Source organism: Pediculus humanus, genomic scaffold (assembly GCF_000006295.1).
Source record: "Pediculus humanus corporis 1103172107402 genomic scaffold, whole genome shotgun sequence".
NCBI classification, from domain to species: Eukaryota; Metazoa; Arthropoda; class Insecta; order Psocodea; family Pediculidae; genus Pediculus; species Pediculus humanus.
This window is the reverse complement of record NW_002987027.1, coordinates 185,153-209,084: the sequence shown is the minus strand read 5'-3', so window position 1 is coordinate 209,084 and position 23,932 is coordinate 185,153. Positions and strand designations below refer to the sequence as shown.

The following is a 23,932-nucleotide window of genomic DNA, read 5'->3' as shown; positions in this document are numbered from 1 at the left end:
TCATACCTCTCTCTCTTTCTATTGAATTGTTTGATGTTTAATTATGTTTGTACAAGTACAAAACAATATATATATATATATATATATATATAAATAAATAATTTTTAAATTTTTTTATCACACGCGTAAAATACAAAAATTTTTTTTTTAATATTTATAATCCACGTGAAAAAAAAATTAATAAAAGAGAGGGAGAGAGAGTGAGAAAGAGAGAGAGAGAATTAAAAACAAAAGGAAAAATTATTGTTAATATAAACGAGGAAAAATAAATTTAAAAAAAAAAAAAAAAAAAAATAATCACTTGGGATCTCCTACAGATGCTACGCAGGATCGTAAATGATAATAAATCTGTGGTAATGGAATGCGTTTAAGAGAAAAAAGTTTTTTTTTTTTTTTAGTACTTATAGTTTTCATTATTACTATTATTATCATTATCATTATTATTATATTATTTTCTTTCTTTCTTTTTTTTTTTTTTTGGTTTATGCGTTTTCTTTTTTTTTTTTTTTTTTGTTAAATAAAAGAGAGAAAATTTTTTCAAATGTTAAAAAAAATTTTTTCTTTTTTGAAAAAAAATTGCCTTTAAAATATTTGGCAGGGAATATTATTATTATTATTTTTAAACGTGCGACACGTTTTGTAAACTTGTCGAAGTCTTTCATTATTATTATTATTATTCTTATTAATACGATTTTATTTTAATAATGATTCATGAATAATTTGTTTAAGGATTTATCTGTTTTTTTTGTTGCAAAAAAAATTGTTTTTTCTTTATATATATATATATATATTGTTTGTAAATTTAAATTACAATTAAAAACTTTTTTTTATTTAATACAAGTTTATAGCCGGAAATTACGTCACGTTACGTCATGTTACGTCACGATTACGTCACGATTACAAAACAAATTTAAATAGTATAGGCTTGCCAACTAAACTTTTCGTTTGTTTATTTTTAAAATTGAGGCCTTATTAGCGTTAGATTTTTATTTTTTTTTAAAATTAATTAATTAATTTGCACTATTTTTTTTGCTGTTGTTTGTTGATGCCGCTATAAACAATTTAAAAAAAATAAATAAATAAATTATAACATTCCAATAATAATAATAAACAAAAAAAAAAAATTTGTTTGTTAACATTTTTCTTATTTTTTTTTTTTTTTTTATAAATAATTTGAATTTTAATTGGAATTAATAATTTATTTAATTTAATTAATAATTTATTTTATATAACGTTACAAATCCCTGCCTATTCATTATTATTATTATTATTATTATTATTAATATTATTTTTAAAAAAAGAAAGAAAATTTTGTAAATAACATGAAAAAAAAAAAAAAATTTAAATAGATTTTACATATATACTATAATTATATATATATATATATATATATATATATATATATATATATATATGTACGTATACAAAATTATTTATGTATATGTATATGTATGTACATACGTGTGTAACATTTTCACGAAACAATAAATAAATAAATAAAAAACAGGTTAACTGGAAAAATGAAATAGTTTTAGATATTAAAAATAAAAATAATTATTTAAAAAAAAAAAAAAAAAAACATAATAATAATAATTTTACAAGAGTACAGTGCAATTTTTTTTTTTTTTGTTTATTAATTATATATTAATTTTTATATATATATAGATTTATAAATATATATAATGTTAGGAATTTAAAAAAAAAAAAAAAGCTATGTTTGTTTTTAGCGCTATAAAAAATAAATTAAATGATAATCCAATTATCGAATTACTTTTTTCCCATTACTTATTATTAATAACGTAAACACGCGTTAATAATAATTATAAATAAAAAATTTATTAATCATCATCATCATCATCATCATCATCATCATCGTAATCATCATTATATATATTAATGAATATAAGACTCAATTTAAATTCAAATAATTTAAAAAAAAAAAAGGAAAATAAAAGTGAGGGAAATATTATCATCATCACATATAATTCTTTTAAATTATATACATATATTATTATTATTATTATTTTAACTAGGATTTTCTTACGTAAATCTTTTAATAAATTATTAATTAGAAGAAAATGTATTATTATTTTGTTTAACACGCGTAGTAGTTTTTAAGCTTCCACGTGAACGTTAATTTTTATAAAAAAATGTTTCGTAAAAAAAAACAATTGTTTAATATTTATTGATTGTAAACAATACTTACGATAATTATTAATTACAATCAAATCGTAAAAATTTATGAATGATTCGTTATGAATGAAACACGTTAAAAATTTTTTTTCCCCCCGTTATGATATATTTTTAATGCGGACTCATAATGTGACGTAAAAGCGCGAAACAAAAAAAAAAAATTTAACGTAACGCCTTAAAAAATAATAGCTATGCAATTTCCGTGATTACGTGTCTTGCAAAAAGTGTTACTAAAAAAAGGAAGGGAGAGGGACGGGGACGGTGGGAAAAAAAAAAAAACGAAATAAACTTAATTATTATTAATTTTTTACATTTTTATTAATGTTATTATAAATTTATTTTTCTATTTATTTTAAATTATATGACGACGTAGAAGAAATTCAATGATTTTAATAATTATTAATTATTTAATTTGTTTTATAAACAAATACAGGCGATTACGACAATCAAATCATTCGGTAGTCATTGCATGAAAATCATTCGTTGAAAAAAAACGTTTAAAATATTATTATTATTATTATTTGTTATAGATGGAAAATTTAAAATTTAAGAAAATAACGAGAGAAATATAATAAACAATTCATTACACCGAAAGTTATAACGGAAAAGTAAAAGAAAAGAAATCAAAAGTTTCAATAACAGGTACGTGGGAAATAAATCAATCAATCATTTTTTTATCGGATCCTTTAATTTGGGGTCAAAGGTTAAAAAGGGGTAAATGAAAAAAAAAAAAAAAATTTGTTTTGTTTTGTTAAATAATAATAATAAAAAAATTCAGGTTCAATTTTTTTATATAAACCAACAGGTTCGTTTGATTTTATTACAAAATTACTTTACAAGTAACTAATAAAAAAAAAAAAAAAAAAAAAAAAAAAGAATAATAATAATAGTAATAATCAAGTTATAAATTAAACCATCGTTTTATAACTTTTTTTATTTTATTTTATATAATTATTAAAACATTCCTTTATTATATTAATTATTTATTTCCATTTTTTTGTTGAAAAAATTTCAATAATAATAATAATAATAATAAAAGAAAAAAAAAATTTTTTTTGTTTTGTTTTTCTTTCTTTCATTTTATTAAATATTCACAAATTCAGTATAGAGCGACTATTTTTTTATATTTTGTTAATTTATTTATTTATTTTATTAATAATTTATTCACGGCCTGCATGTTATTTATTTATTCATTCATTAATCTACATATTAATTTATTTATTTTTAAATAATTCAGGTTTTGTTTTTTGTTGACTCCCGGTAAATAAACAAAATTTGACAAAATTTTATTCAATCGTCTAATTTGTTATTTAATCAAAAAAAAAAAAAAAAAAAAAAAAAGTTTCCTACCACTATTTTTGTCGTGTAATTAGACACCCTGATAACCAATTATTATTAACCCTAAAAAATTTAAAAAAAAAAAAACAAAGCAACGACGAAAAGCGCATTCATTAAATACAAATTACTTTTTTTTACCTTATTGTAAATTTTTCTTTTTCTTTTTTATCTTTTTTTTTTTTTTGAGTTTTTTTTCTTCTTTTTAAAAATGAGTTAAATGAATTAATATAATCAAGTTGAATAGATTTAAAATAATAATAATAATAAAAATAAAAAAAAAAAAATTTTTTTTTTGCCCCCCCGAATATTGCAGAAAATCACAAATGAAATTAAAAAAAAAAATTTTTTTTTTTTTTTTTTTTTTTTTTTTGAACGATAGAATCTGGCACAGGGATTTATCATTATCATTATTATTATCATTATCATTATTTTCATTGTTTTTTTTTTTTTATTCATTCATTGTATTTACATCACATAATTCTAAATTAAAAAAAAAAAAATTGATGAAATGATCAACCAACGTTTATATAGTCGCCATTTAAAATCGACATTTTTTATTTTTTTTTTGTTTGTTGTTTTTGCTGTTGTTGTTGTTGTTGTTGCTGTTGCTGTTAATTGAAAGGAAGCAAAAAAAAAAAAAAATCACCGTGACCGGTACAAAAAAAAAAATTGGGGCAAAATTTTTTTCTTTTTTTCCTTCCCTCCCTTTTTTTGTAAAATAAATTTTCCTCTTTTCAATTATCATTATTATAATTATTATAATTATTATTTTTATTATTATTATTAATATTATTAATATTATTATTATTATTATTATTATTATTATTATTAATATTGAATTCAACTACCAAACGTTGATAAACAATTTTTTTTTTTTTTTTTGTTTTTTTTTTTTTTTGTTTTTCGAATGAAAACTCTTGAGACGAAATTATTTATAGCTAGTTACAGTTTTAATTTCCTACCATTTTTTTTTCTTTTTTTTTTTCTTTCTTTCTTTCTTTCTTTCCCCCTATTTACAAAAAAATTTTTTTTTTTTTTTTTTTTTTTTTTTACTTTCAAGTTACTTCCATCGGGAGCGAATTACTTTTTCTAACACTCATCTGATTACTATTATCGACGGTTATTTCTTGGCCGCTTGATTTGACTTCGTCCGTTTCCACTTCCGTTGTTTTTATATCTATCGTTTCCAAACTGAAAATTTCAAACGGACGCATTATAATGTAATCACATCATTTTTATCATTCCAGGTATTCCAGGCATTTTTCCCCTACCTGTCGTTTTCCAAATCGACACCGATGGTGGGTTCACTGGTAGCCAATCCCGAGGGAGAACTCATGAGTAATGAAACTTTTCGCTGAGGCAAATTAACTTGCTTTATTTGATTTCCACCGACCGCATTCGAATTTGCCGATACGTAATTTAAGCTCTGATTATTATTACTACCGAGGTAATTGGAGGATTGCGAAGAAGGCGATAAAAAGCTTTGATTAACTACCAAAGTTGTTTGATTTCCCGTCACGTAATTTTGACCAGAAGACGACATTCCCTCCAACGTGAACACGCTAGGACTTGACACCAATTGTGTCACCGTCGGATTTTGAGCACTGATTGATGTACTTTGTGTCTGACCCGAAACAGCCGTTCGTATTATTCTCCTTTGATTAACTGTAAATTAAATTAAATTTAAACTTATAATAAATAAATTACGACGGGCGGAAAAGGAAACTATTCGCGATACTAACATCCAATACTTCCTGGACCGTTTAATACATTTTTTTTCCCCGTTTCTTGAAGTACAAGATTTCCATCTGAAGTTAACTGAAGGTTTCTCGCATTATTGCCTTTGTATGTTCTCAGTATACCGGGTCCTAAAATCAAATGATAAGTTTTACGTTAACGTTGTAAAAAAAAAAAAAAAAAAACCAAAAAGAAAATGTCGGTTGAAATTTAATGAAAAAATCACCTGCTCTGTACAAGGTAGGTTTCCACGCACCACCTATATTTGTTTGAATTGTACCGGAATTAACGGTTGAATTATTTGTGCTTTCTTGTAGTTCGATATCAATCTGACTCTCGGGTGGTGTCTGACTATTTTCCGGAGGTGATTCTTTCGAGTTGGTACCGGGTGGGCCAGAAATCGTGTAATTATGGTGATTTAATGCAAATATGTAATTGATCGCTTGCGAATGCGATTGCTGGGGAGTTTTTGCGTGTTCTCCGTTTCCCAATTGATACCCGTCAGGAAAATCATTTTTAACATTTAAACGACTAGTCAACATGTTTTCCGTCGAGTTTTTCTCTACGTTTCCGTTCATTTTCAACTGCAACGTGACTTCGTGATTTTCAATATCATTGCTTATATCTGATATTTGTCCGTAATTAGAAGTTGGTGATGTGGTGGCGGCAGCGGCGGCGGCGGCGGCAGCGGCCTTCTTCTCAGATTCTTCAACATTTAATTTATCATCTTCCCCGTCGATCATTTCTTCTAATTGATCCCCGTCCGTTTTGTCGTTTTCCAATGGCAAATACGATGGGGACACGAGATTAAATCTTGAATTCGGTGTAAGGCCGAAAAGCCCACAACACCCGACCACGTCGTTTTGCATAAGATCCGGTAGCAAATCGTCAACATCGCAATCGGTTTCGTATTTCAAAAAATCAGTTTCGGAAAATTCAAAAATGTTTTTATCTATTTTTAATCTCTGTCTTTGAAACGTATTTGATTGGCTATCTGAATAATTTTGACCCGTATCACCTTTAAGCGAATCATCTCCTTTATCCACCGCGACCTCCACGTCTAAACTAATCTCCGGCTCTTTTTTTATGAAATCATCATCTAATCCCAATTTGTCCAATATTGCAAACGAATCGTCATTGGTCTCGAGTTCCGTTTCCGGTATCAAATTAACTGAGGAATCGGCAAATAGTTCAGGGAGAGATATTTCGCTCGTTGTGAAAACTATCCTCTCATTTTTGCTTTCGTTTTGATTATTTTCTTTTGGCTTGCGCAAATTTGATACATTTTTAAAACCCCCTATTCTATAATTTCTTCTAAAAACGTTCATACCAGGACGATTCAAATCGGACACGGAATTTATATTAAAATTTTCGTTTTTTTTCTTTTCATTAAAAATTCTTTTCCGTTCAAGAAACGAGTTGGATCTATCCGATAGAATTTGACAATTCCTTGAACCGCGACTAAAACGACTATTAACACAGCCTTTAACTTTTGCGACATGACCGTCAAAATTATTTGTCGTCCTAGTCCGACCGATTATTTCACTCTCACTTATTGAATTACACATCACTAAGGAATCACTCTCCGGTTCCGAACTCAATTCTTCACATTTATTTGAAGATACAATTAACGTCTCATCCGCGCTACCTCTTTTACCTCCCGTACTGTAATTTTTATTTATGGTATTATCAATTATTTGTTCGTCATCTGAGGCATGAAAACAATTATATATTTCACAGCCTCCTATGTTTTCAACATCAATTATAAGCGTATTCGGTAAAGATTCAATAGCATTATCACTATCAGAATTAGTCCATTGATGGGTTTCACTCGTTTCCGGAGGTGTTTTAGGTTGATACAATGGTAAATTTGTTTTGTTATCGTACACATTGAAATCTACAGAAGACCAAAATTCATCAGAAAATCCTGATGTTCGATCCAATATTACTCTAAAAACAAATCATTTTACAAGTTATATTAATAATTCATTCTAATTAAAATTTAATATAAAAAGGCAAAAAAAAAAAAAAAAAAAAAAAAACTCACCTGCCGCCTCTACCTAATCTTTTCCTTGCCAAACCAATATGTCTTACCCTAGGCGTTGCAATACTAGTAGGATAGAATCGATATTTTTTATCGGCTTCACTAATTTTTTCTCCACACCAAGGCCAATTACTAAAACTTGATGTAGGCTAAAATAAATTGGAATTGATTCGGATGTAATTTTTTTCTCATAACTTTGGTAGTAAATATAACGAAAAGTTTAAAATAATTGAAAATTTACTTACAGGTAAATAACTACACCCTAACTTTCTCCTAAATGAAAACATTCCTTCAGAATCACACTGTGAGAGATCCGAAAATTCGGAACGCGTTGCTTCTAATTCTTCTTCCGAAGATACTATCGCATCTTGGGAAACTTGTACAGAAGACATTAAGTAATTTCCCCTGCTTAAAACGCTTCCGATATTTTCTTTATGTTTCCGCCTTTTATATTGCCTCTTTTCTTTCCGAGGAACTAAAATTTCCTCCTTAAAAAAAAATTAAAGATAAATTTATTTCGTTTTAAAAATAAAGAGCGACAAGTTAAAAATATATCGCACATTCTTGTTTACCTTTATAGGTACTTTACTGAGCCAATGCTGCTGATTAAGACCAAACTGATTGGAAAAGATAGGGGCAAAGGCAGGCCGAGGAGTTTTAATGGCTGAAATTTCCGCCAAAAGTTGCCCATTAAAATCTTGAGCCTGATATCTAATAAAAATAAAATCGCGCATTGTAATTTAATAATGTTTAATATTCCCATTTTCCATTTAAACGAATTATCAATGTGTCAAAGGTATATAAAAAAAACCTTTTTTCAAAAACTTCAATTGTTAAATGAAGCAATTCGCGTTTCGTTTTTTCCCTCCTTTTAACTAATTCTAACAAAGTGACCGTTCGTGACAGATCTCTTCTCAATTTCAACATTTTTTCATATGATGTTTCATCATTTTTCCTATTTTTCCTAGTCTGCATTTTTTCTGTCCTCCTTCTAAAAGCTAAATACGGATTGTTTGGGGCTGATCCAATTCTGTGCTCTGTTTTTACTACTGGTATGAGTGGTACAGCCTAAAATTATCATATTATGTTATCATATGATATTAATCATCATTATTAAAATAATTTAATTTCAATTAATTCTTTTTACCTCTAAAAAAAAAAAAATAAAATTTTCTTAAAAGATAGCCATTTCTACTTACAGTTTTGAGCCTTTTATTGAGCCAATAGTCATAAACAGCAATAATCAGATCATCATCCTCTTTTAATAAACTTTTAGCTCCTTGCAAAGTGACAACCGTTTGACCACTACCTTTTTCTAATCTGTCCATCATTTCTTCAAACTGTAAAATATGTGTCATTGCTATAAATTATCTCATTTAGGTAATTAATAAAATAAACAGTATAAAAATTTAATAATCGAGAAATTTCATCCAAAGTAATTTTTTTTCTATTATTCTAATTTTGATGTTTAAATAGCACGAAGCAACTTTTATAAAAATTAAAAATAATTATAAAAAAATTTAGGTCATTATAAAATACCTTAAGAGGTGTCAAGTCCATTTTTTTTGCTTGGGCATTGACAAATCGTTCATCTTCAGAATCCATATCATAATCAGGAATATCCTGTTCCATTGCAAAGGCTAAATCAAAATTGATAAAAATTGAATAAAATGTTTAATAATTATTATTATTATATAAAGTTTCATTATTTTTTTTTTTTAATCATTATTTTTTACACCAATACATTTAATTAATTAGAGATTTTTGAGAAAACCTACATGAAAATCTTTAACCTACTTAATCTTGTAACCCTTAAAAATCATTTAAATGATTAGTTTTCGACAACTTACGCTGCATATGAATCAATTGCCTTGGCATTTTATATGTTGTAGTGTATAGTCTGTCATAAGCTTCAGTGTCTTCTATGCTCGAAACTTCTGGAGTAGGAATGATTAATCCTGTGCATATGGCTCTTTGTAAATGATGCTCCTGTTAAAAATTATATTATTTAAATATACATTAAATATTTTCTTAATAGAATAAATTAATTATATAAAGAAAAAATAACATTTAAAAAGAAATCCAAAAATTATATCGAAGAACATTTTGAAACTAGTAAATAAGTAAAATTTATAGATCAAATAACATAATTTTTAATAAAACACATTAAATTATAATAAACATTTATAAAAATACTTGAAATACAGAACAATAATAAATGTTGGGGTATTTTTAATATATCTTTTTACAATTGTCAATTCAATATTCGCTTTCAATCTTAAATATGTAAAATTACACACATCATGTAGATTGAATTAACCATACATTCTTAATAATATTATTGACAGGACAAGAAATTGTAAGCACGTTATTGCTTTACTTTATTTCTGTAAAAATATATCAAAAACATTTTAATTTTAATGCATTAATATTGTTATAAAAAGAAATTAAGTCTTAACCAAAGTTGGTTAGTATTGCGAGGTAAAGTGAGAAAAAAATTTTTTTAAAATATATTAAGGCCGTTTTGGTTATAAAAAATGAAAAAGAAGTTATTAAACAATAAAAATAAATTCATTTTGTACAAATTCATTGCCTATTTTAGAGTTTATATTTCGAAATACATTTGAAAGGTACAACAAAGTTAAGAAAATTAGGGCCTTTTTTATTTAGCAAAAAAAAATTTAACGATAGACGAGGGAATGAAAATTTTTCGAGAAATATAAAGTTTGGTCTATTATCATGTTTTGGGGAAGGGTATATTAATAATAATTAACTTTTTATTTGAAAATAACTTAATTTTTTTTATTAAGCAGTTTTATATCAAACGTCGATGGGAGTGTCATCTTTCGGATCCAGGAAAAAATAGCATAAACAAGATGGCTTCCCAACCACACTCCCAAAATCATTTGTTTTCCAAAAACTTACACATTCTTCTTCTTTTTCCATCCCACTTGGCATTTGAGGAACTGCACGATTTATAGCAGAGTAATCCGGTAAGTCCGGAAGCTCCTCTGTCATATAAATCGGCATTGGCTTCGCAGCGTCCAGCGCTCGAGCCCGAAAAGAGAGCTTGCTCATTTTGTTGACAGCCTACAAACACATTACCCTCTACTAAGAAAATTGACAGAAAATGCACTAATGAGGGTCCTAGAAGGGCTTAGCCCTGTACTATTTAAAAATTAAAAACCACTACTTTGTACCCATGTTGACATTTAGTTTTCACTCTGTCACAATAAAGTAAAATTTGAATGCAAACATTACTATTAACGATGTTTTGTAAGAATACATCATGGCGGCTCTGTTCAGTTGTGATGATATTTTACCAGAATACTTTGCGCGGAATCGGCGCTCATTTCATTGCTTGCATTTAAGCAACTTTTTAAAATAAAGTATTAAAAAATTAATTGAAATTATTAAAGATTTTAATGAAATTTGTTTTTAAAAATTTTTTTAAAAATTATTATGTATAAAATTATAAATTATCGCGCTTTTAATAATTAAACTTATTCATTCATTTGATTAAGGTTCCGGCAACTCTCGAACAAAAAAAGTCGACTTATTAGTTGCATCCTCATTGCCGGAATATTTAAATCCAGTACCCTTATTTACCTTTTTTCAAAGAAAATTTTTTTTTTAAATAATAAATTTTTCTTCTCTTCGATATGGAAATAAATAATAAATCAGTTGATAGATCAAGGCCCATAAAACGTATTTAAAGCGAAGGTTTGGCGTTTTTAAGATAAAAAAACCTAAAGTAAAAAAAAAAAAAAAAAAAGACTTTTTATTAAAAACTTTATAAAAAAAAATTAGTAAGTTGCAAAAAAAAACAAAAAAAATTATTCTGCGATTGGGTTATACAAAAGTTTTATGAAAGCATCGTTAAAAAGCAATAAAATTCGATTTTTTTTTTTTTTATCCGTTTCCTTTAATTTTAATTTTAAAAGAAAACTAATTTAAACAAGTTTACTCACCTAAATAATTAAAAAAATTAAGAGCAATTCTTTTTCGGATTTTTTTTTTAACAGCAGAGAAGTTAGGCTATTATTGCAAAATAAAAATGTAATAATAATTATTGAATAAAAAAAAAAAAAATACAATTTTGTGAAAAATATATATGAAAAATAAATGAGATATGTTTATAACATAAATTATAAAAAAATTTAATTCAATGTGGTAAATTTGATATTTATGAAAATGATATACAATGGAACATTTTTACATATTGACACAATATGTCAATTTTTTTTTTTTTTTTTTTTTAACCTTTTTAATAATAAAATGGTGAATTAAAAAAATATTTTTTTTTATTACCCCCCGGAAATATTTTCATAATAAAATTATTTTTTACATATTGATAAGAATAATAAACATACAATACACTTTTCGAAGAAGAAGAAAAAAAAAAAAAAATGAATGTTAATACATTAACTTGCAATAATTTATATTATTTAATATTAATGTCACGTTTTTTTTTTTTTTTTTTTTAATAGTAAATATAACTATTAAAATTATTAAAAATTTTTTTAATTTTAAAAGCATGCTATTCGATTAATGATAGAATTGTTTTTTTTTTTTTTTTTTAATTTAAAAAAAAAAATATAACACAAAAAAATCAGGTTATCACATATGCGAGAACCTTTTTAAAATTACTTAGCCATGCTTTTTAAATTTTTGTTAATTTTTATTTAAGATTCACCTTCGATAGGCTTCAATCCTCTAATTGATAAATCATATACTACCTCTTCAATCTTTTTAACATCATATTTTAATGCATCAAATCTTTTTCTTAGTGAATCATTTTTTAAATTCAACAAACGAAATCCTGCATTTAATTCTGTGACAAATTGGGAAATTTGAAGAGGCCTAGTATAATCCCCATAAATAACACTATTGACAGCTAAACGAGACTAAAAAAGTCGGATAAAACATTAGTTAAAACCCATCATTATTAATTCGAGGAAAAAAAAAAAAATATATAAATATGGTAGTTTAACATGATTTTGTCAAAATATGTTTTTTATACAAAAAAAATTATTGAATATGTTGATTTTTTTAAAGATTTCTTACCAATTCTGAAGGTAATTGAAGTAATCCGATAAGATAATCTTCTAAATCTAAATGAAATCCATCTTTTCTGTTTAATTGTACTGAAAGTGAAAAAAATTAAAAATCTATTAGAAAATTTAATTATGGTGGGTTATATAAAAAAAAGAATATGTAATAAAGTATGCAATAGAGTAAGGAAAAAATAAACGATTTAAAAAAAAAAAATTATTTACTTCCCAAAGCATTGGTTACATCACTGTGCGATGCTAGAATTCCAAATTCTAAATAATTAATTAATGTAATTGCAAATGTCATTTTTTGACATACAAACTTCCATATATCATGATATTTATAATAATGACAAATATAAGAAGGAGCTAGAACATCGTTTAATTTTTTAAACAGTGGTTTAATATTTATATCAATAATGTCATGACTTTTCTTCACACATGATATTACTAAAAATTATAAATAAAAAAAAACCATTATTAAAAACTTTATTAAATGCTCAAAATAACTAACTAAGAACACAATTCAATTTACTCTTTTCTGGTGATCCAGATTTATGAACGATTTGCAATACAGTCACAACTTCACAACTAGCTTGTTCTAGATTTTTTACTATGTTATAAATTACCTAAAACAAAACAAAAAAAAAATTAATTAATTAATAAATACATATTATTTTATTTAGGTTTTTCTTCATCAACTAATAAAATCAAAACTTTAATAAATGATTTATAAATAATATATATTATATATTTTATAATTTATGTACTTTTTTTTAAAAAGCACTTCTTAAACCTTATCTTATCTTCAAATATTTAACAATTATGAAAAATTTCTTTCTTTATATAAATTTCGCTAAAGAAAAAACAATTTTTTTTATTATTGGTAAAATATATTAATTTCCGATGAAAATTTTAATAATAGAAATAAAATTATTGAAAAAAAAAAAACTTACTTCTTTCAATTCAAGCTCTTTTTCCAAACAATTTTTAACGGAAGAAAAAATTTCAGCAACATCAGATTCCATTTGGGGGAAAAAAAAAAAAAAAATGCTTTTAAACTTTAAACAAATAAATATGTTTTTTTAAAAAAAAAATATCTTTTAAATTATTTCATTTATTTCAATCGAATTTATGCTGTGAAAAAACGCGTTGGTGATGATGTATAATTAATTATTGAAAACCACTTTATTTCGATAAGAGGAGAAGAGAAAAAAAAAAAAAAAAAAACTATTGAATATAACTATTTTTTTGCAAGAACTAAAAAATTTTCTATATCTCTATGGTTATTTTGCAAAGTTGACCAATAATTAAAATCGTTACGTATATGGTTTAAAATTTATTTTATTTTATTATTATTTTTTTTTTTTTTAACGAAAAGTTATTTAAATGTATTTAAATGTTATTCTGAATGTATTTCTATCCGTGTATTTTCTCTCACATCAAAAAAATTTAAAATTTTTTAAGGCTCGCTTTGAATCCTTTAAATTTGATTTTATGTAAAAAAAAAAAAAAAACCGTTAATTTAAAAGATTTGTTTTTATACTCTATCCTCTTAAACCTGTTTTTCCATACAAAAAGTCTAGAAATTATTTTCTTATACTTAAATTTAACTATTCTACATACAAATATCCTCAATAATTAATTAAACATTAAATAATCCTTTTAATGTGCATGAATAAATAAAAAAAACTATAAAATTTATCCGTACATGAAAGTTTTTAGTAATTGGAATGGATTTCTACCAATGGAATAATATAAAAAAAAAAAAAAAATGATACAGTCATCGAAATAACAAAATAAATTTATTATATGATAAAAACTAAAAAAAAAACAAATTTATTAAATATATACATATTAAATCACTCGACAAATAATTCTAAATAATTTATCTAAGAAAATTTGTGTATGAGTTCGTCGAGTTCTCATAAAGGGTACATATTGCATAAACCATTCTATTTTACTCGGAGAACGATGAAATCTTTTTACAATAAATATAATAAATAATAATATACTCAAAACCGTACAAATAATTAACGGTAACGATACGTGATTCATAAAAAAATCTGCAAAAAAAAAAGGATGTAATATACTCATTTATATTATAAATAATATAATAATATGTATATATATATTACCCTTTAATCCGTTATTATATTGTTGATTGCAAGCATTTGATTTACATTTATTTATTCTATCTTCTTTTTCTCTCCGTTGTATTATTTCACTTTTTGTCTTATGCCTCGGAGTTAATAAAAGACAATGTCTACAAAATAAAAAATTTTTTATATAAAAACAAGACCCCCAAGATTTAGCCCCCTCCTCCTCCCCCCCCAAATAACATGAAATTACTTTACAAAATGTGAAGACATTCTTTTAAGAAGTGTTCGTACTTTATTTGTTTTTCGTAGCATGTCTTTTTCATAATATGTTTTAGGTTTTTTAAATGATTCTAAACTAAATTTCCTAAAAAAAAAAAAAAAAAAAAAAACAAACAAACAAAACCCCCACCCACCCCCCACAAAAATATTATTATTAAATTTCTACAATTTTTTTTTCGCATTACATTCATTATTTTAAATATAAATAATAATACCTATCGTATAAATTATCATCCTTGTTGAAACAACCTAAATAATAATAATTAATGCATATTAAAAAAAAAAAAGGATAATGATAATAATAATAATAATAATTTTGTTTTTCAATTAAATTAAAAATTACCTCTTAAAGATTCACAATAATCATCAGAATCATCATCATTATCATCAATACTTAATGCATCTTTTGATGTGTAATGATTATTTGAAAATATTGGTAATATTTCTTTTCCATTATTTATATCATTATTATTATTATTATTTGTTGTTGTTGTTGTTATTGTTGTTGGAAGAGGAAAATGTTTATCAAAAGAAAATCTTATAGAATGTCCACTTCTATCACTTCTAAATAATGTAGAAAAAGAAAATCTTAAATTTTATTACTATTATTATTATTATTTATTTAAAAAAACTTACAGTAAAAATTTACTATCGTTGTCGTAAAGGCTTAAATTACTTCTTTCTAATTCTGATTGCTTAAAATTTAAATAAATATTATTATTATTATTATTATATTATTATATAAATATTATAATATTATCGATTATGATGGAAAACTTAATGAGATGAGTGAGTACCAGGTAACTTCTTTTCATGTTTGTACTATCAGTAGAATCAGCTGAACTTATTTTAGATGATTCTTCAACGACCGTTTCCAATCTTTGATAATCATTTTTTCTAACGAATTTCCAATCGTTTCCATCTTGTTTACGCATTTTTAAATCACTGTCAAAATAATAATAATAATAATAATAATATTAATAAAATTCAAAAAAAGAAATAACCTGAAAAAAATTTAATGATTGTTAATCTATATTTAAGACAAACAAATTTTTTTTTACAAATTTAAATATGGCTCCTTTTAATTTTTTTTAAACATTTCTATTTCTATAAAATATTATTAATTTTAAATTATTATTATTATTATTGTAATTACCCTATTTGATTATATACAAAAAAAAAATCTCTACATAAATTTTATATAAAAAAAAAATTCACAATTTCCGGTTATAATAATAAAATCGAAATCGATACTTTAAAGTAAAATTTTCTTTTTTTTTTTTTTTTTTTTTTCTCAATAAATTTTTCCAATTAAATAACGTCAAATTTATCGGATCAAATTAAATAATTACTGAAAAAACATTTGAATATGTTTACTATCGTTTCCAATGGTGAATAATTTTAATAATAATTTGTTTTCCTCGTTCCTTGTAATTTTAAATTTTTTTTTTGTTACATACACTTAATTTTAATTAATAGTTATAAACTTGTCGAAAATAAATAGAGGAGTTTAAGTTTTTTTTGTTTGACGTACTTCCGGTGTAAGAAAAATATAATTTTTTTTTAACAAGTTCATTTGTTTTTAAAAATCGTTCATTTACATTATTAATAATTTTCGTCTTACTTATTATTAAAAAAAATATTTTTTATACATTTAATAAATAATTAATTTTTTTTTAAAAATGACTTATTCAATTCGAATAATTATTAACAATTTATTTAAATAAATAATTTTTCTTTTAATTGAATAATAAATAAAAAATAAATTTGATATCATAAAAAATTATATTAATTATTGTTTTGTGATAAAATATTAAAATAATTATTTATAAAAAATAACATTGTTTGTTATTTATATATAATAAAAATTTCTTATATATTTTCATTCATTCTTTAAATTATTATTATTATTATTATTATATATATTGCTATTTTTTGTAAAATCGTTTAAGCGATGATACATACTAAATTTTTATAAGTTAAAAAATATACTACATTTCCTTTCAGATTTTATTTATTATTATGATTTTTCCCATAAAAAAAAAATTTCTACTACTTTACTAATATTTATTTTGTTTTTTTAATTATTATATACACTATATTATTATTATTATTATTATTTACACTTCTCTTTTAAAGGATTTAATACATCTTCTCCTTCTCCTTCTCCTTCTTGTTTCAAATCGGATTCTGAATTTTTTCCTAAATTTTCAATCAAAGATGAATTTTCATAAAGAACTGAATTTTCAATTTCTAAGGGTTTTTCCTCGGTATTTTCTTTCATTTCCAATAATGATACGTCGTCATCTTTAGGTTTTTCATTGCCTTTTTCGGACGGTGACATTTCATTTTCCGAATGACTCGTAACGTTTTCTTCATCTCGAGTATTCGTATCGATAATCGTTTGAGATTCAGGATTGTCAGAATAGCTCCTAATTTGTTCCGGTTTTTCATCCGTATTCCCTTGTTCAATTCCTCGCTGTTCTTGCTCGGATTTTTCATCCTCAGAGTTTTCCTTCTCAATACCATCACTTGGACACGTGTTGTCACCATTTTCTGGTGGATCGCTTTCATCATTCTGTACTTTAATTTCTGCAATTAACAAATTAAAACATTTAAATTTGTTTAAAAAAAAAAAAAAAAAAGAATTCGTAAGTAAAATAATAATATAATTAAAAGTTTCACCTGATATTTCCGGTGAAAGTTCAATTTCTTTTTCTCCGCTGGTAATCGTTAATGACGTATCCTCAACTGATTTTCCCATTATTATGCTTTCCTCAGACAATAATAAATTGGTATTTTCTTCATCGGTTTTCCTTGTTTCTTCCTCAACATTTTGTAATTTTGTACTAGAAATTTCTTCACTCGTTTCGCAAACTTCTTTAATAACCTCCTATTTAATTATAAATAATATAATAAATACATTATAATATATAGAGAATAATAATAATATATACTTTAATGTTTTTTTTTTTTTTCACATTCTTCTTTCTTTCTTCTACTACCCTGTTAACACTTGAATAAAAAATTTTCTGTTGGAAAATTACCGTTTCTTTAACAATTTCCTCATCTTTTTTATTTGGAGAATCATGAATATTTGAAATTTCTTCTACCTCCTTTTCATTATCATCATTATTTGAATATTTTAAGATTTTTTCCGGTACGTTCGCATTATCATCATCATCATCATCATTTGTTTGCATTTCATCGGCATTTTTTTCTTTTATCTTGTCAGTTTCAGGTTCTCGTTCTAAATTTTCTGAATTTTCAATCATTTCTACGTCATCATTTTTTGATAACTCAAATGAACCGCAGGGGGAATCGGAAGATTTACGAACCAATCCGAGCATATTGAGAACATCTTGGTTTTCATCTTAAAATAAATTTTTTTTTAACTTGAGAATTTTCGTACCTCAGGTACGATTTTTGAATTTATAATTAAAAAAAAAAAAAAAAAATTCAAAATCAAACCTTTAGCATTATCTGAATCTTCGCTTGTTTCGCTTGATATTTGGGGGGACGATGAAATACTCGATTTAGAATTTAGGTACGCCGTCATTTTATCGCAATTAACCAAATGATTAGCTGAAATTGAAAAATAATAATTTTTTTGTCTTAACCGATGATTAATAATTAATTTAATTTATAATTAAAATGATGAATCGTACCTAATTTATTTCCCGAAGTAGTGAAAAATCCACAATCGCAATACATTTCTTTTGCAGGAGGAAGGGGACGACCGATAAAATATTGTGCGTTACAATCTTCATGGAAAACAGTGGAATGATCGTAAATAGCTCTTTTACAACACGTGGAATAAGAACATTTCAAACAATTATATTCACCGCTATAATTAATAATTACACGATAAGTTTTTTTTTTAAATATGATTAAATTACAAAAAAAAAAAGTAAAATTCGTCTGACGTACGTATAATGTTCTGAATCTAATAAGAATTCTTCGCATTCAATACAAGTTGAATTTTCATCTAATCCAAATATTTTCAAAGTGTTTAATTTATTTTCGTTAAACAAATTTTTCACTTTAATTGATTTATTTATTGTCGTTTCTGATAGAAAATCACATTTTATTAAATCTCCGGGTTTTGGCATTGAAATTCCTGTTAGTAATTCCTCATATCGTTCGACACCTTAATTACAAAATGGGATTAATCAACCGCAAGTACTTGATGATAATTTTAATATTCATCATCCTATACGAACCTGATACATTTTTAAAACTTTTATGATCGGCTTCCAAATGCTGCTGTAAAATTCCTTCGTGAATAAATGACAATTGACAATTATTACACTCTTTTATCAATGTCGATCTTTGATGCTTTTCCAAATGCGACATGTAAAAAACGACGTTTGATGAAATCGTTGAACCTTTGTAAGAGAGTAAAACCACTTTGAGACAATATGGACAAAAAACGTATCCATCGTTTTTATGAACCTGAAAAATTTTAAACGTTTATTATGAAATATTACAAACCCCACGTTTTATCATTATTATTATTATTATTATAAATGAATATTTATTGACTGATTTACCTCCGTAAAATGTTTTATGTAAAATTTATAAACGCTTGTTCTGAAATTACAAACCCCGCATTCGTACGGCATCTCTAATTCCACGTGAGATTTATGCATGTGAAACACAAGATCGTTGTGACAATTGAATTTTTCTTCGCAAATGTGACATATAAAATTATTAATTAATTTTTCATCGACTATGAAGTGAACCTGAAAGTGAATCATCATAAAAATACCATATTTATGTGTAACAAGTAATTCTTGTTAAAATTATAATTATACGCTTGTAAAAAAATAAAAATAAAAAAAAATGTTTTATTACCTCTTCGGTATGATTTTTCAAAGCAACGATTGAATCGAATCCCAAAAAGCAATATTTGCAATGTTGAACATTTTTTAGGGATACCGTAATCGCAGGTTCTGATTGACAATGAAGAATCATGTGTCTCATTAACTTGATACTATCGAAAAACCGTTTGAAACATATACAGCACTACAAAACAAGTAAAAAAGCAATTTAAATTGTATGGCATTTATCTTTTGTTCATACAGATTTTCCGAAACGTACTTTTACATTAAAATCCTTCGATGAAAATTTCTCATCGGCCAAAATTTGACCAGTTTTAAAACCGTAGTAATAATTTTCCAATGAAATCTGTTCTCCTTCGTTAATAAATTTAATAATATCATCCGATAGTATTTCCGTTTTCTTCTTACTTCCCTTTTTTTTAAATTTTACATTTTCATCTTTTCTCGTTTTTTCTTTACCAGGCAATAATTTTGATATTTTTTTATTTGGAGTAGGTTCCATAGATAAAGGTTGTTCGGCAATTCTTTTTCTCGCTCTCGTACTTTTTCCACATACTTCCATTGTTTCTGGCAACTCCTAATTTCAAAATTTTGCAAATTTTTAACTTGATCGGTATTTAAAATAAAAAAAATTATTTTATAAAAAAAAACTTACTATCAAGTTAAAATCTTGTTGAGGCGGTGATTTTAATCTTCCTCTCGCATTACTTTTATCACCGGTAACGGAATCCCAAACCGAATAATTCCATTGTTTAAATGGATTCGAAGCGACTTTATTTAGTCTGGTCAAAAAATTTTCGTTTGTTTCCAATTTTGTTTGTTCTGCCATGTGAGAAATAATATTAGCAAAAGCTTGCGAAGGTATGGGTCCCCATACTTCTCTCCAAACCAATTCGTCGAGAAATTGCTGGATAACTTGACGACTCAAAAGGGATAAAGTATTCTGTGAATGAGGGGAAAAATTTGATTATTTTAATAAAATGAAAATACGGTTACTATGTATGTTTGCAGTAATTTTATTAATTAATACCTGAAACATTCTCGGAACGATTCTTCGCAAATACTCCATAACGTTTTGATTAGAATATTTTGCATCGGAAGTTACTTGGAAAACCGTATGAAAGCCCATTGCATTTAAAGCAGCTTTATTTACGGTAAAATCTGTTATTATAATCGAATCTTTATCAACCCATTTTTCTAAAGGCTGAAGAATTCTTATAAATTTCCTTTTGAAACTTCTTTCATCCTGTGAAATATTTCAAAATTTTTTTGATTATTTTGAAATAAAAATACTAGTACTATTATTTAAAAACTTACCGAATGAGGTTCAACTGCTTTGAGACGAATCAATTTATTATCGTGATCCATGACACCTAAAACCTCAACTTTTACTTGTCTTTTGCTACCATCTTGAGAGGTCGTACCTAAACTAATAACTCCGACCTAAAGTTGTAATTATCATTATTGAATTTGATCCAAAATGGAGATGACATGTTTGTTTTTAAAAAACAATAAAATAATTTTTGCAAAAAAAAAATTTATGAAAATATTTTTAATTAAATTTAATTTAGTAAAAAACAATTACTTCAATTTTTTTTCTGGGTCCACCAATTTTTTGAAATTTTTCATGAATAGCTTGAGTACAAACTGCTCTCATTTGAGTGTAAAAAATTTTTACATATAAATTATCAACTTTTACCCATTGAACAATATTTTGAACGTTGGTTTGACACGCCCAATGATAAATAAGTTTTAATAAAGTAGACGGAGGATGAGGTGATCCTTCGAAGATGGATCCAGAAAACACCTAAGTTTTTTTTTTTTTTTTTAAATTGGATTTTTAAAATTTTTTTTTAAATCCATAAAAATATTTATTAATTCATGTTTTGTAACCTACCGAGACAAATTGAGATGGACAACAATCAGATATCCAAACGTAACCTCCGGAATGTGGAAATTTTGATACATCTCCATACATTCCTAATTTGAGTTTTACAGGGCTAAAATCACTATTTAAATGAGTTTGACAAATTTGTTCGCTTTTAATTAATCCTTGCCTGATGAGCCATTCGGTAAATTTACTGTTTGTGTACATGAGTACACCTTTAACTTTAGTATCTAAAGTAGAAGTATTAAATTAAATAAGTTTTCAAAATAAAAACCTTTTTAAATCAATAAAGTTTCTTAAAATATTAATTGAAATTTTTTTTTTATAAGTTAAAGGTAAAAAAAAAAAAAAAAAAAAAAAAAAATTAACCTAATGCAGTTCTTTCTTGAGCTATTTTAGTCTGATTCATAAATTTTGTTTTCAAATTTGGACGTGCTGTAACAACCAAACTAGGAAAGGTTTTACCACTTGCTTTATTTAATGCTATTTCTTGTGATTCTGAGTTATTTTTATTAACTGATGATTCATCTAAAAAATAATCAAATCTGACTTTAAATGTACAAAAACAAAAAAAAAACAATGAGAAGTAATAAATTCAACAAACCTGTAGTAGATTTCCAAATTTTGCATCCAATTAATAAACCTCCTAATGCATTACTTTCTGATGGTCTTGAAGAGGATGAAGCAGGCTTTGCATTCATTTTAATTCTATAATTACCAGATATACTTAAATTAGTGCCTGATGTGTGCTCTTGTAAAGTTAAAGGTGTACTTTGAGAAGTTAAAAATTGTTGTTGAATAGGAGATTGATGTTTAACTTTTTCCCTTGTTCTAATAATGGGAGATGTTAATTGTTCAGCATCTGCAGAAGACTGCTTTTTTAATCCACTTTTTGTTCTAGGCGAAATTAGGGTAGACCCTAATATTATTGACGGTTTGTTTTTTCCACCAGTCTAAAATGCAGTATTAAAATAATAAGTATAAGAATCAGATACAAAATTCAAATATTGAAGATCTTATTTTATACCCCTGATTTTAAAGTAGAAGTCATAGCGGTTTGTTCAGAAATAACATTTGTTGGTTGTATTTGACTAACCATAAAATGTAAATTTGGATCCATTAACAAATAAGTGTTGTTATTCGAGTTGGAACAAGGTCTTGGTAAAATTCCCTGGCTAATAATAGGTTGATAATCTTGATCATTTTGTTCGGATTGAGTAATATTTTTTGGCCCAGTTGTTTGGCAAGGTAATAATTTTTGATTATTAGTAGGACCTGATAGAATTTTGCTATATTCAAAATAAAAATAAATTACTGAAAATTCAGTGATAATTAAATTGCAACAAAAGAATTTAATTACCCACTTGGCATTTAATTGCAGTACCATACAATTTTCACTTTTTTCAATTATATCCGCCTTTAAAGTCTTAATATAATTATTTAATCTTTCTTGAACTTCATTGTACTCATTGCAAGCTTTGTTGTAAAAAGAAACTTGGGAAGGCTCCAGTTCCTCTTCAACGCATTCCATGTGTAAACCTATATCAGGTGGTGGTCTTTTGGAACTTGTACGATGTCTTGCCATTATTTTAATTTATAATATCAGTATACTTTTAAAATGTTTTAATTTTTCTTTTTTTTTTCTCTACAAGAACCAAATACGCTAAATACGGCGGTTTATTGTATTTTAATTATCTTAAATATGACAAATAAAATCATTGCAAAACAAATTAACTAAAAAATTAACGTTTGATAACAATACAATCAAGTCAAGTACTTGGGAAACATAAAATATGGCGTCATTCAAAGCCGGTAAAAATTATTACGGCGTTAAAAAGATGAAAAATATATAAAAATACTATTAAAATAAAAATCACTATAAAATAATTATAAATAATAATTAAATGTTTTGTAATGAATGAAAGACACTTTTTATTTGACCGAAACAGATTGTTTCAATGAAATTATCTTAAGTTTTTAAATTAAATATCTAACAAAATAATTTTAACAGAATTTTTTTTAATAATTACAATTCGATTCAAAAATTTATTTTTGATGCGTATTTAAATATTTAAAGTATATTAAAAGCAAAATAAATTTTATTTTAGATTTTATTATATTTAAAATTATAATCACAAAAAAATTAGGATTAAATTTTTAGAAATTACATATTAAATCGAAAGTTTTTTTAACCCTTTTTTTTTTTTAAATCGAATTTTTTACTTTCAACGGTTAAGATAATAAAACCGAAATAAAGATACAATTAATTTAATAATAATAATAATAATAATTTATAAAGTGTTTGATTTTTATAATTTTTAAAATTGTTTAATTTTTTTTCAAAAATTATAATTTTATTTTTTAAATTTTATCTGTGGATTAAATTAAAAATTTATTTTGGTAGCCCTGTTCAGATAAACCATTACAATTACTTGAAAACATATTGTGTATTT

The 23,932-nt window shown here is 24.9% G+C and overlaps 4 protein-coding genes across 4 annotated transcripts; all 4 read right to left on the bottom strand.

Annotated features, from left to right (window-relative positions):
• Positions 1-4,586: 4,586 nt before the first annotated feature.
• Positions 4,587-10,390, bottom strand: Phum_PHUM052920 (enhancer of polycomb, putative; the record flags this gene model as incomplete). The annotated part of the gene is made up of 12 exons (XM_002423318.1): positions 4,587-4,722; positions 4,803-5,196; positions 5,274-5,399; positions 5,495-7,218; positions 7,316-7,461; positions 7,558-7,797; positions 7,885-8,023; positions 8,124-8,380; positions 8,512-8,652; positions 8,852-8,952; positions 9,163-9,301; positions 10,238-10,390. 12 exons carry the CDS (start codon positions 10,388-10,390, stop codon positions 4,587-4,589), a joined length of 3,696 nt encoding a protein of 1,231 aa, XP_002423363.1.
• A 1,607-nt stretch (positions 10,391-11,997) lies between these two features.
• On the bottom strand, positions 11,998-13,394 carry Phum_PHUM052910 (translin, putative; the record flags this gene model as incomplete). Its single annotated transcript, XM_002423317.1, has 5 exons — positions 11,998-12,219; positions 12,380-12,459; positions 12,592-12,816; positions 12,881-12,995; positions 13,323-13,394. 5 exons carry the CDS (start codon positions 13,392-13,394, stop codon positions 11,998-12,000), a joined length of 714 nt encoding a protein of 237 aa, XP_002423362.1.
• Positions 13,395-14,714: 1,320 nt separating this feature from the next.
• On the bottom strand, positions 14,715-15,682 carry Phum_PHUM052900 (uncharacterized protein; the record flags this gene model as incomplete). The annotated part of the gene is made up of 2 exons (XM_002423316.1): positions 14,715-14,832; positions 15,525-15,682. The coding sequence occupies 2 exons, from the start codon at positions 15,680-15,682 to the stop codon at positions 14,715-14,717; spliced, it is 276 nt and encodes a 91-aa protein (XP_002423361.1).
• Positions 15,683-16,925: 1,243 nt separating this feature from the next.
• Phum_PHUM052890 (uncharacterized protein) lies at positions 16,926-23,010 on the bottom strand (the record flags this gene model as incomplete). Its single annotated transcript, XM_002423315.1, has 20 exons — positions 16,926-16,949; positions 16,987-17,339; positions 17,433-17,640; positions 17,795-18,108; positions 18,219-18,332; positions 18,416-18,594; positions 18,678-18,897; positions 18,971-19,202; positions 19,301-19,434; positions 19,689-19,743; positions 19,851-20,168; positions 20,247-20,534; positions 20,622-20,837; positions 20,909-21,034; positions 21,177-21,398; positions 21,489-21,709; positions 21,849-22,007; positions 22,084-22,432; positions 22,507-22,768; positions 22,844-23,010. 20 exons carry the CDS (start codon positions 23,008-23,010, stop codon positions 16,926-16,928), a joined length of 4,161 nt encoding a protein of 1,386 aa, XP_002423360.1.
• Positions 23,011-23,932: the final 922 nt, after the last annotated feature.